At 38.4% G+C, this 12,984-nt stretch overlaps 1 protein-coding gene across 6 annotated transcripts in view; it reads right to left on the bottom strand.

Annotated features, from left to right (window-relative positions):
• The window catches only part of USP25 (ubiquitin specific peptidase 25), a 92,598-nt gene that overhangs the window by 18,006 nt on the left and 61,608 nt on the right, over nt 1–12,984 (bottom strand). For all 6 annotated transcript variants that reach the window (XM_074902044.1, XM_074902035.1, XM_074902054.1 and 3 more), the window contains 7 exons: nt 9,675–9,802; nt 8,812–8,907; nt 8,378–8,539; nt 6,388–6,596; nt 5,603–5,673; nt 1,726–1,954; nt 195–392 (listed from right to left, as the gene is read on the bottom strand). In XM_074902044.1, coding sequence (XP_074758145.1) covers nt 195–392; nt 1,726–1,954; nt 5,603–5,673; nt 6,388–6,596; nt 8,378–8,539; nt 8,812–8,907; nt 9,675–9,802 — 1,093 coding nt within the window. The remainder of the gene's footprint in view (nt 1–194; nt 393–1,725; nt 1,955–5,602; nt 5,674–6,387; nt 6,597–8,377; nt 8,540–8,811; nt 8,908–9,674; nt 9,803–12,984) is intronic.

Below are 12,984 nucleotides of genomic sequence, written 5' to 3'. Positions count from 1 at the left end.
TAATTTTCTTCTTTAAATAAAAAATAGAATGCAAAAAACCCCAACAGACTAAACTTTCCTGGCCAAGTAAATAGTTATTAATTCAAGATTACACAAATTAACTACTTCTTCCTTTCTTAAACTGCAAAACAAAATATAGAAAACCCAGTAGTTTTTGGTTCTACTCTTTTTATAGACAAGTAAAAACAGCTAACCTGGAGCAGGTGAAGGTGCTGGTGCCCTGGGTATCTGAGATAACAACTTCTCCTGCTGTGCTTTCTGAGCAAGTTCTACATCCCATTCTTCAAGTTCTTTTTCAAAACGTTTATTGTCTTCCTTGACATAATCTCTTAAATCAGAAGGCAGCGTGTCCATTCCAACAAGGATCTGTCCTGTTTCTTTGTTAAATTCCTCTGCAGTACCATGAAATAGAAATTTCAGAGAAAGAAAGAACAGGGGGAAATAAAGTATGTTCAAGAAATCTCCTCAGGTGAATTACTGGAAACATACAGTACAGCACCAAAACCCCAAAACTATATTAATTTTAACTGGTTTTATTCTTTGTCAGGCACTCCTCTGCTACCAAGACGTACAGCTACTGCTGTTGTGATCTTTGGATTTTACATTCTTGGGCACCATCTGATCATTGCCATTTTGAAAGATGAGTCTTTTGGGCCATAAGCACCATATGAATGTGAAGATTCAGGGAAAAACACTCACAAAAAACCCCATCTTACTTTGACTGCATTACTGCTGCATGGAGCTGTACACAACTCAGCTTCCCAGCTGAAAAGAGAAAGGAGAGTGGGCCTGCAGGGATTTGCAAAGTGCACTGATAAGAACACCAGCTACATTGAGTAACCTTCCTTTTTGCTTTGAGAATGGTCTCTGCAGGAGTACCCCACATCTTAGGGGATCAATCAGCTATGGTTGTCCCCCAGCAAGCAGGCCTCATATTTAGAGAGGCACAGTTACCCTACAGGGCCCATAAATCCTCTGGCTATAAGTCCACAACTAATCTGGCAATCTAGAAATGTCAAGTTAATATTGTTTCTCATTTAAAAACTGAACAAATGCTCACTCTAGCTTTCTACCCTATGAAATAAAGAGGAACATGAAAATTTTCCACCACCTGTTATTGAATCTCTGGCCATTTTCAGAGTCAGTTCCCTAACCACCATTATCAGGCCACACAAAACTCATGCTAAGGGATCTTTGCCCTCTCTCCAAACACTTCCATACAAGCCTTATAGTTACATACTAACTACATGACCTGAAAAAAAATTTCCCAATTCATGTATTACTTTGGTTTCACCTGTGGTTGGCAGGGCTAAGCTATTCACATTTCAATATATTACATAAAGCTTCAAGTTTCCACACTCCAGTAAAGTTAATCAGGATTCTCAAGATCATGAAAAAAAGCTACACAAGGATATTAATGTCAAGAGGCTCATTTGTGTATTTCCATGAACATGCTATCACCTGGCTAAAATATTTACAAATTAGCAAACTTCGTTTATTTTGCTCTCTTAATAATGCTGAAACATCGGCATTATCTTTATTAATCTAAAAGTTGAACAACCATTCCACCCACAAAAACAATCTAACAGTTATGAGCATAACTAGAGCTTTCAATAAAAAAAAATAAAACCATTTCAAAAAACTGGAAATCCACCTGAAATAAGCTCTCTTTATTAATATATTCAGCTATTCTATATCATGCAAAAATCTTATCTATAATATTACCTTGTATCAAGTATTGTTCCTTGTCATTGATATACATTAAACAATATGCACTGGCATTCCTGTAACCACCAAAAGAGTCCCGTTCCAACTCTTCCCAAGTTGACTTTGTCACCGAAATATCATTGTACTTCATCCATCTGTTCTGGTGGTGGTCATATATATATGCCCAGTAGTGTCCTGCATTAGCTTGACCTTCATGAACTAGTACAGCATGCAACCTATAAGGAACCTTAAAAAACAAAACAAAAAACCCCAAAATGTCAAACTCTCCTTGCCAGCATTTAGTTCCTACTACCTGCCAGCCGTAATAGCTACATTAGATAAAAGCAGCAAAAAATAAACAGGATCAAAACATGACACAGAGAATAAACAAAAAAGGTAAAACTAGCAACCCACTAAGCAAAATTACTTTGAACTATTTTACATACCATTACTAGTTACAAGATATCTTTGAAACATTAGTAAGTCTATAGCATACATGTCTACACATACATGTCTACTCTACTGTCTTTACCACTAGACATCGCCTTTTCTTAATTCCTTAATATTCCTACTTCCCTTGTACCTACAATAAAACCCTCGAATATGTCAGCCTTGAGCGTCTATGATTTGCTCCACTTCAAACCTGGTAAATTTGTCCTGAAGTCTGGAACGGTATATGTAAATGCAAGAAATAAACTCTGTGCTTTCTATGTGCCAGTAAGAGTTTATTTAAAGGAGTATCGGGGAGTTGAATACTTCCATTACCCAAAGGTAAAAGTCTTACAGTAGAATAGGAATACAACTGTCTTTCCAGTATTTTAAATGTATCATTAAGAGAAGCATGGAACACATGAAGAGGTCCTCTACTCCTCCTGAGACAGACAAGGAAGATACTGGTTTCTAGGATCAATGTAAAAAGTATCCAGATGGTTTCATGTGTTCACTGACAAGTAAAAAAAAATGGGAAACTTAGTTTCTACGTAACTAGTTGGAAATCTGAAGAAGAGAGGAAGGGAGGCAGAATGAGTGCTTCCTTACAAGTCTTTCAAAAACATCTTAGTGATTGGCTCATTTTAACCTGCTGAAACAGCATATGCCACGTCAACGGGAAAACTGATTTTCCCTGCTATGCATAGTATGCCTGAATGACAACAGCTCAGCTAGCATGAAAAAACCAAACCCATCTTTTACAGGTGACACAGTCTGGACTGTAAATAAACAGTCTACTTAACACCCAGTCTACTAAATATTTGTTGTAAATACCGTTTGAGCACCACAATAATCAGTAACCATAAATACATACATAACCATGACTTGAGAAACTCCTTGAAGTTATTTTTAACCAGATCATCCTCTTCCAGGCTACATGGAAGTGCTTGAGATTTTGAAATCTTGCTTGAACTGTAAAGCTGACTGCACTGCAGCTGGAATCAAAGTCTCATCCCAGAGACCAAACTGCACTGTAAACCTCACAAACAAAAGAAGTATACACAGATGAAATCCTAGCAAGTCCTTAAATCTGAACGCTCTGGGGTTTTTAACATCTGTTATCAAACCAGTATGAAAGCTTTAAAATGATTGGAAGCCCATGAGTATGCACATAAATACATGCAGATCCTGATTTTTTAAAAAAAGGTGAGTGAAGTCTCTTTACACTCCAACAATAAAATTTCCTCACCCTAAAATAGGGCATGAAAATACCAGTTGAATTTAAATCATTTTACTTAAAACCATGCTAACTGGGTCAGCTTAAGGGCCTCTACCCTTTCCTCAAGCTCTGGAGAACCACCTGCCAGTCATCCATGCTAAGTTTCCATGAAGGTTCACCACAGAGGTCTGACTGGGGGGCAGGCGAGTTCAGTGTTGACAGGTGTCTCTTGTGATAAGCCATTACATCAATAGTAATTAACAGTATAGGGCAATACAACAAATAAATAGTTGGCATTAAACTTCTTAGCTTACACTTACTACTCATGAAACAGAAATGGAGCTTCACCAACACTGTCATATGTAGCTACAGAGCAGCTATATCAGACCTGATATATCAAAGATGATTTCCCACAGGAAAATCAGGTGTGTCTCATTTCCCTACAGCAAATTCACTGAAGGGGGAAATAATCAAATAAGCAGCTGATAAAACCAATTCCCTCAGGAGAACATGACAAAATAAGCATTTTGGGAATATATTTCATATAACAATTTGATGAAGTTTTTATGGACAACTAAAGTTTCCTTTGAATCAAAGGGGATACAAGAGAAGATGAAGAGCTCCTTAAATAGTTCATACTAACACTAAGTACCCCGCAAAAAAAAAAAAAAGCTTTTCTTTAAAAAAAAAAAAAAAAAAGTTTTATGTGCCCAGGCCTTATCGATTCACAAGAGAAAAGCTTTCAGTCCTGCAATTGTATCATTCAGAGGAAAAACATCAGTACTGTGAAACTGCTCTCCGAAAATGGGGCAACACTAAGCTACCCAGTCACACAGATGGAAAGGTAGGCAGGGGAAAGCAGACTGCTATATATGCACCTGCCTCCTTCCCACTGTGCTAAAACACTCACCGGGACAAAACCATCTGAGCTGCAGAAGGGCAGCCTTCACTTCCAGCCTGTGATTTCAAATGGGTTCAGTACCTACTTGTTCCCTAACAACCATTTAACACACACCACTACTTTCAGGCATGGCACAGGAACCTCCTCTACAAGTCTATATACCATATTCACCCTCCTCCGTTTCTGTAATTCTGTTTCAAAACAAAACCAAAAAAATCTAGTCTACAGTATACGAATCTGCACTAGGACAAAGTGTTTTACTAAATCTCCTTTTTCCATTGTAAGGATTGCTGACTAATATCTTTGTCATCCAGAGGTACTTCCTCCTATAACACCTAAGCCAACACAGGTAGACTATTTGGATGTGAGATCACAACATTACTTCATTTTACTGCTAGATGACATGCAGCCTGTAGCCTTCCTGTTCCAACGTAAGTATTAAGGAAAAAAAACGCCTGCCAATTGCAAGCCTAAAGAAAGGCATCTAGGGAAGTCTGCCTGAAATCCTTCACATCAGAGTTCAGCTGCCAGGAACTATTACAAGCGATGTACAAAATGAAAATGTACCTCAAGGAAAACTGTAAGCTGAACAGATCTTACTTGGAAGGAAAATAGTTCTCTCTACTAACATTAAGTAGCAGAGAAAGTAATCCTTAAACTTAAAATTTGTCAAAGGGAGCGAACATGAGTATGTGAACATAAGAAACACCAGAGGAGTCATGGCTCCACAGTAAAGCATTCTGAAAATGCTGTTCAGATTGCACAGCATGAGAATCTCTCTAAAAGGAAGCTCAGACTAATACTCAAGGTTGTGACTGATACTAAGACTAGACAGAGTTTAGAAAACACAAAAACAAAAAACAACAAAATCCCCTGGCATTATTAAATACAAATTAAAATCAGGAGCCTTGAATTCCCAAGTATTAGTACCGAAGTTGCAATAAGCATCAAAGTATAAAAATAGTTTCTAGTGTCTAATGCTTTGCCACATTAAAGCCATAAGGTTACCTAGCAATACGGTCAAATCAGAGAGAGAAAGTTTTATTGTGTTATACCAAAACTGAAGTTCTGCTTTCAAGTCAAAAAATTGGATCAGAGGTAGAACATATTTGGGCTTTTCATCATAAAGTTGCTTAAACTTAAGTACATCACCTGTAAAATACTGTAACGCTGTCTTTCATCTGACTGCATAATTAAAAGGTTTGCAAAACCCATTTTGACTTTCCAATGAAATTCCTCAGACCACTAGATATAGTTCTTGTATACTCTATCTTCAGGTATCTAAGAACTTTTATTCAAGTGACAAAAAGGATTATTCTGAGTTCTCATGCGGAAATTGTACTTACTTGGACCATTGTTTTGTCAGAGTACATCAATTCAATTGTCCGATGTATTCTAGATATACTTTCTTGTAAATCTAAAAGAAAAATAAAAAAAGCTCTCTTCCATGAGGCTGCATAATTGCACATGGCTACATCTTTACTTTATCTCATTAAAAGCCAAACAAGGGTACGTTTCACATTTGGTGCATCTGTTTATCTACCTACATGCCAAACACAACTTTCTTGGATGGTACAGCAGAGAGAGTGATTCGTGATACACTGCTGCTTGTTTCCTGGAGCTCAACCAAGCCCACCCCTGCTGGAACAACTACTTCCCTTGTTTCACCTCAGAGCAACAGAACAGACCATAAGCTCTACCCACCTCAAAAAGCCTTCGCTCAGAAACTTGCTGGATTTTCCCTTATGAAAGGGCTTGCTCTACCCTAAACTTGCCTGCAGGGCACTGCCACAGCAAGGGCCCAGCCGCTATCAGACTGACAGCTCAGACACATCTGCAGAGATGTTCTTTGGCGTGGATCCCACTGTTGTTTCACTCTACTCCCCCAATGCCACGCACCCAGAAACCTGCACTGAAACAACCTGTGTATGCTTCACTCAATGCCCACCCAGTTTGCATCTTCAGTTTATAGGCCTCCAGTCTACCACAATCTCTAAGAGACTTCCCTTCCTGTGTGCCAGGGACAAGTTTAGAAGTACAAAACAAGCAACACACATGGACATTAAGGCAGTTTCCCTCTCTTCCACAAATCCTTTCCAACAGCAAATGCATTCCCCAGCTGGGGCATTACCTCTAGTGTCGTTCTCTACTTCAGTCCTCCAGCGATGTAAACAGCCTTCTAGGACAGACAGCTCTTCCTCAGTGATGTGCCTTGGTGCCGGATGCATTGGCAGATCAGGAGGAATTCGCGATTGTGTGAATGGTTTATGTATTACTGATCTTTGTACAGGAGATGTGCTTGGAACATCTGAAGAGGAAGGCCCCTGCTGCTCTACTGTGCTGCATTCATTCAAAACATGAAATACAAAAATTGAATCATTATGTACACAAACTAAAAGCCACACCATAAAAATAAGCTTTTCAGATGAAAACTAAGATTTTAAAGGTAATAATTTTCTACAGTGCAATCCAGGAAAGGTACCTACAATATCAATGTGGAAGTAGTATGTAAATTCTGAAAACTTTGTGGTGTACTGTATTAGCAGAGTAACAACTCTGGATACCGTTACCAAAGATAAAGGAATCTGAATTGGATCAACCAAGCCACAGTTTGCTTTACCTGAAATGCTATTCACCACTTTCAAATAATATCATACAAGTAATCACTGTGGTTTGAAACATTTACTGCCAGACTGCTGAGAGAAAAATCACAGCAGCTCATCTTATAGCCCTAAAATCCAATAAACACAAGTTCTCCATTTACTAAGTTCTTCATGTGTCTTATGCCTAACTAACTTCCTTTTTCCAATAGCCTACCTACAAATTATGCTAGCTGCATAGCACCGATGAAGGGACCTCTGATATTTATAGCACACTGGAAATTTAGCACCAAACCATCTAAACTTGTTCAAAACAAGTCTTCTCACTTAAACAACAAAGTGGCCAAGCTTAGGAGACTTCTACAGGAGCAGAGAATATTGAAAATGAAAAGGTGTTACAGATCTCTTCCCACCTGTATGTAATCATATGAGTAACAAGAATCTGAAGACCTTTCTAGCAAGCCACTGACTTTTTACTTTGTGTACAGCATCATGACAGAGCCTAAGGAACCTGAATTCTTCAGTAGTTTAGAAAGTTCTGAGAACATCAAGAGCTAATAATGAGACTGCACATAGCATGCTGTTGTGTTTCTACAGATTGACAAAAAAAGGTCTTATATTTTTACAGAACAAACTTCCCATACAGAAGTTTGAACAAAGTATATTACTTTTGATATTGTATCTCATGCAAGCAATGATAGTTTTTTAAGTCTGCCTTCTCTTATCAATCATCATGATTTCTACTGGCATTATATCAGTAAGACACCTGGAATCTTTTTAATGCTTTTTAGACTAATTTACTTCATTGTTCTAAACTACGGAGTTAACCATCTTCACTGGACCAGAACCTAGAACCCTACTTTCTAAATGCCATATAAAAAGCTCTGTTGTAAACTGTTAGTGACCACCTAGCCAAGTCCTATCCTAAGTTAAACTCTATTAACTATTACTAATAGTTACTAGCTTTAATAACGAGAAAAATTACATTATTGGACCTTTATATCGCCCTGATATTTTGGCAAATCTGTATTTAAAAAGTTGGACTGTTCGGCTCCTGACAAATTTGATGAAAAGTGTAAGCTGCAAAGCAGAAAACTCCCAGGCAAAAATTAACAGATAAATTGTAGATCAGAAACCCTGAAGCTCTGTGGCACATCCATGCTGCCCAAATTCAAATTCTTAAACAACAGATTTGGGATGCAGTGACCTCACCAGATACTGTGTCTATTGGGAATTGTAAGCGGAATTGTGCTTTGTTTAAAAATAGTAATTCTCCACCTAAAGACATTTTTATACGTACAGGAGAAACTCGGTTTATTAACATTTCAGTTTATTTATTCAAGTTGTCATGCTGAAAAATACTTCTAGAAATAGAGCAAAAACTGTGCTACACCCCTTAGGAAATAGATGCCTAGTTATCTCGTGAACAAAGCAGTTAAACTTCCTGCCCTCTCTCAGCAGCTGGGTTTGCACCAAGGGAATGACTGGCCCCACTTTGGGAGAGCGGGAGGCAGCCCTTACCTGGGCGAGGTCTGGGCTGGCAACATGCTGCTGGCAGGGGCACTAGCACCCAGGTCATCAACGGGAGATGTGCATACCGGCTTGCTGGAGGCAAACTCCAAGGCATACTGCAGGACATCTACCAAGGGGAATCGTTTAGGACCAGAACCATAGCTTAAATATCTGTTAACCATAAAATGTATTAATGCCATGACTCACATATACAAAACAAAAAAAAAATTTCTGGTTGACTGCCATTAAACAAAGCAAGCCTTTCCTAGCATGTTTCATGCATTATAATCACTGTGCTTATATACAGTTTCCAAGGAAAAGAGTAAAACAAGAGAAATACAGAAGGGAAATCTAGAGCAAATAACGACACACAAAGTGTACAGTTGAAAGGAGTTATTCTATGTAGCCCATAATATATGCATTTACACAGTTATCTATAGTACCGTTCTAATCTCTGTTGTAAAACTGTAAGGTACTCTTTGAGTCTCTTGATTTCATCCCGTTTAATTCTTGTTACTTCTCTGTTTTTATGCATATACCTGTAAAACATGAAATTTAGAAAGAGGTGTCAGCCCATAGTATCCCAACACTGAAACAGAGGTCTGTACCCATCAGCCATACTGCTTAGTGCTAACAAAAACTCATGCTCTCTAGAGCCAGCAACATATTAAGCAGTAGAACAAAACTGAGAAAAAAATGGTAAACCCATTAAGCCTTCTCTCCCACAACTTTCAGAAGATGCTTCTTTGCAGTGTCAAAAGCTCTGTTCATACCATGGATGACAAACATGTATTAGGAAGCTTCTAAATTAAGTGGTTTAAGTAGCAGCCACAGAGTAATACTCCTATTTCATTATTTAGGCTCACAAATAGCATTCAGTATCTAACTGAAAGCCATCATGGTATTTCACCTCTCCACATAAACTGCATGCACTGATGCCTAGAATCCTCTTCAAACCACGCAGTCTATCTGGAACACTATGAAATATTTGACTTCTCACCCTCTTTCCCAAATGGATCCATAAACAGTGTGCTTTTTCCACAGTATTTTGCCCATGTACACAATGACCTAACAATCAAAGACTGAAGTGCAAGCAGCTTTTGGTACAAAGCAGCAGTGTGTCTTAAAATTGTCATCTATGTGTATTTTCTGAAACACGTAAAACCCATGAAAATTTTAACCTGTCTAGCTAGAACATAAATTTACTGAGATTTAAGCAAGTATAAGATGCACCGGCAACTTTACCAAACTCATGAGATTTAATTTATATTCATACTAGGACTTTGTTGATAATATTATACTGTACCTGTCGAGATACAAAATTGGAGGAAATTCTAATTTGTTGTGTATCTTCTCTGGTCTCCCCAAAGCCTGATTAAACTCAAATCTTGATAGCTCAAAAGTTAAGACAGGAGGAAGCTCAGTGAACCAGTGCTGAACAAAAGAAAAACAGAAAACCCCATAATGAATGCCTTCCAATAGCAGAACTTTAGTAATATTGGTACAATACCTGGAGACTGACATAGCTATGGGAGAAATTGGGTTTAGAGGGTGGATCAGCATAAGCTTTCCAAAGTTCCCATCTTTCCCCTTCACTGTAAACAGAGACCATTTGTCACCCATGATGCATCAGAGCTTTTCAACTCATCTATCACAATTTGCATTAAAGAAGAGTAGACAGGAAGGCTTCTTCCTTTCACATTTGTCTCGCTTGTCCTAAAAGCAACCTATGGTTGAACCTGCCTTGCCAACTGTCCTGTTCTCTTTTAACTCTCCAATGCCACTGAAAGGGTTGTTTATACTTTATCAAGTGCTTTTCCCACTAGTCCCCTCAGACTCAACTTTCTGACCCTTTCATTCACCTGACATCACTCAAAGTTTCTAATGACCTCAGCTGAAGCAGGACCACCCTTGTCTGGGCTGGGTCAGACAAGCTCCCTCAGCACTGTAAAATCAATACTTCTTCTTGAAATCTCCTCCATACTAACAATTTCTCCTTAAGTTTCTGCTCATGTCTCTAATCACTGCTAACCCATCCATGGACCAACCTTACCCTGGTTTTCTTTGAGTATTCAATAGAGGTCTATCCTTAGTCTTCATTTCTTTACTTATGTAATTTGTTTCTCAACAAGACAAATTCAGCTCCAATTCCAGCATTAGAGTTCCTTTCTTCTCTCCCAATTCTGCAACATAAAACCCACAGTCTATGCTTTTAATACATTTTTTGATGTCTAACCATCAACTCAAGCTTTGCCAATTGCTGCAGACACCGTTGACACATATTTCTGACATCAGTGCTCATAGCCTAGAGGTGGCATTTGACTTGGGGCTCACTTCAAGCTCATATCCAGCCAAATATCTGGAATAGCCTTTTCACACAATACCTCCAAGAAAGCCTTTCTTCCTGTGGTCACAGCTAAAATTTGGGTCCAGGTTCTCATCACTCCACACCTCAGTGCAGGGTTTCCTCTCTTCTCCCCTTACCTGGCATTAGCGCCAGTAGTCTTGTCAAACTAACAGACTTCCAGGATGTTGCTGAATTTTCCCAGTTTACTGCCTTATAGCACCACTTCTCTCACCAGTTTACATGCAAAGTGAGCTGCCTTCCAATTTCTGCCTATATCAACTTCTACTAACCACCTTTTCAGTTTTAAAGAAGTCAGTCATGACTACTCTCTTGCAACAACTTCACACAACAGTAAACTTCAATGTTAAAGTCCGCAAAGCTACAATCACAACCCTTCCCCCTAAACCCCTTTTATTGCAAGATCCCCAAAACACTTAACAATGACTAAGATGCTGATGTGCTGTTCAACCACCATGACAGTGACAAACATTATCTCATTTACCCCACACTCCTAAGTTCAAGTATGTGCATTGACCTCCATCTTCTCTTGAATTTGGATTTGAGTTCCTTGGGAAAGGGCATATCTTTTTTTCTGTTCGTACATTGGCTTGCTTACACCCTATTCCAGGACAGAGGCTTTTAGGCATCGTGATAATAATAAGAATGATTATAATAATGAACAAGCTAAATACCTCATTAGAGCCAATGGTGGGAACAAGGGGAAAAAAAAAAAAGAAAAAGAATGTTACTTTCAGGATCTTTCAACACATGCGACTACCACATTAATATTACTCTCTTTAAGCTTTGATATCTATCAGCTCAGATGAATGTTACTTGAAGTCTTTCTTCAGTGGAGACAGACTCACTAAAACTACAAGAAATTCTGCTTCCTTCAGTATTTCCAAACCTTCCAATGCACTGTAACATCTTGGAGGCATTATGCTTAAACATAACTACCAACAGCAGCAATCACTATAAATAAATTACTTCAGGGAAATGTAACCAGTTTACTTGGCCCTGGTAATAATGCAGTAATATTTTTCTAAATTAGGACTTAACACATTACCTTTCTTGTTTTGCCACTGTTGTCAATCTGTCATATGACTATTTCACTTCCATTTCCACATGCTAAGAAGGCAAGCTGATTAAAACCCTGACAGTTTCACAGAACTCAAAGCTTAACACTCCAGACCTGAACATGACTATCCTTCTGTTCCCCATAGTTTCCTGACATTGCAGGTTAAAAAAAACCCTTCAAAAACAAAACCAAACCCCAAGTCTGACATTTTTAGTCAAGCATTTATAACTGAACAGACATTTTATGCATGAATGCACACAGGTTTTAACTGCAAGAAACCTTCAGTCTATAAAATGAACAATTGTGCTCTTGTAGTAGGTACACCAAGATTGCACCTTTCATAAACTGAACTTGGGATTGTACCAAGATATTTACAAGAATTTTTTTGTTTCTCCCAGTTGTATTTTAGGAAACATGCTCATTGTAAGACAACATTTCTACAAGTGCTAGAATTAAAAAAAACCTGAAACATCCTATGAAAGAACATCACATCCAGTAAGATGTGTAAATACATTTGAAAATTCTTGTTAGTATCTGATTTGCTTGATCAATATTTGATCAACAATAGCTGACCAGAAAAAGGGACTGCAAAAGGGATGACATAAAATTGTGTTGATTAACACAGTATTGAAAGTAGAACTTCAGACTGGAACATTATTTCAATGTGCATCACTAGGCTTGGTAATTAAACTCTGTGTGTATACCGATACGATTAAAGAAAACAAAATTTCATTACAGCAAAAGACTGACATCAAGGAAGACACTATACCTGAACATCTTACTTAAGTAGTAGTAGCCTCCTAAGATTTCACATCTTTAAAAAGAACTTTGATGAAACACGAACAACTGCTTAAGGAGAAAGTAGCTCAGCCTTCACAGGCAATGGGTATTCCTGTACTTCCACATCAATAACCCACAGGTTATTAGAGAGAGCTCTGCCAGAGAAGAATGCTGGGCATACACATGCGTGCCAGCAGTAAGAGGGGACATTTCAGAGGACACCCTCTTGATTCTATAACCACCACTGGTCCAACTACATCTTTTCCCTAACCTGTTACTTCTGCACAAGTAATCTCATTTGTAACCTCCTCCCAACACCATACACTGCATAACCCACTTCTTAGCAGGACTCCATCAGAATTCCTCCACCCATGCTTCAAGCATGCTCTGACATTTGGCAGCCTCCTGCTC

Source organism: Athene noctua, chromosome 1 (assembly GCF_965140245.1).
Source record: "Athene noctua chromosome 1, bAthNoc1.hap1.1, whole genome shotgun sequence".
Classification (NCBI taxonomy): Eukaryota; Metazoa; Chordata; class Aves; order Strigiformes; family Strigidae; genus Athene; species Athene noctua.
Note: the sequence above shows the minus strand (reverse complement) of the source record. Positions and strands in the feature narration are given on the sequence as shown.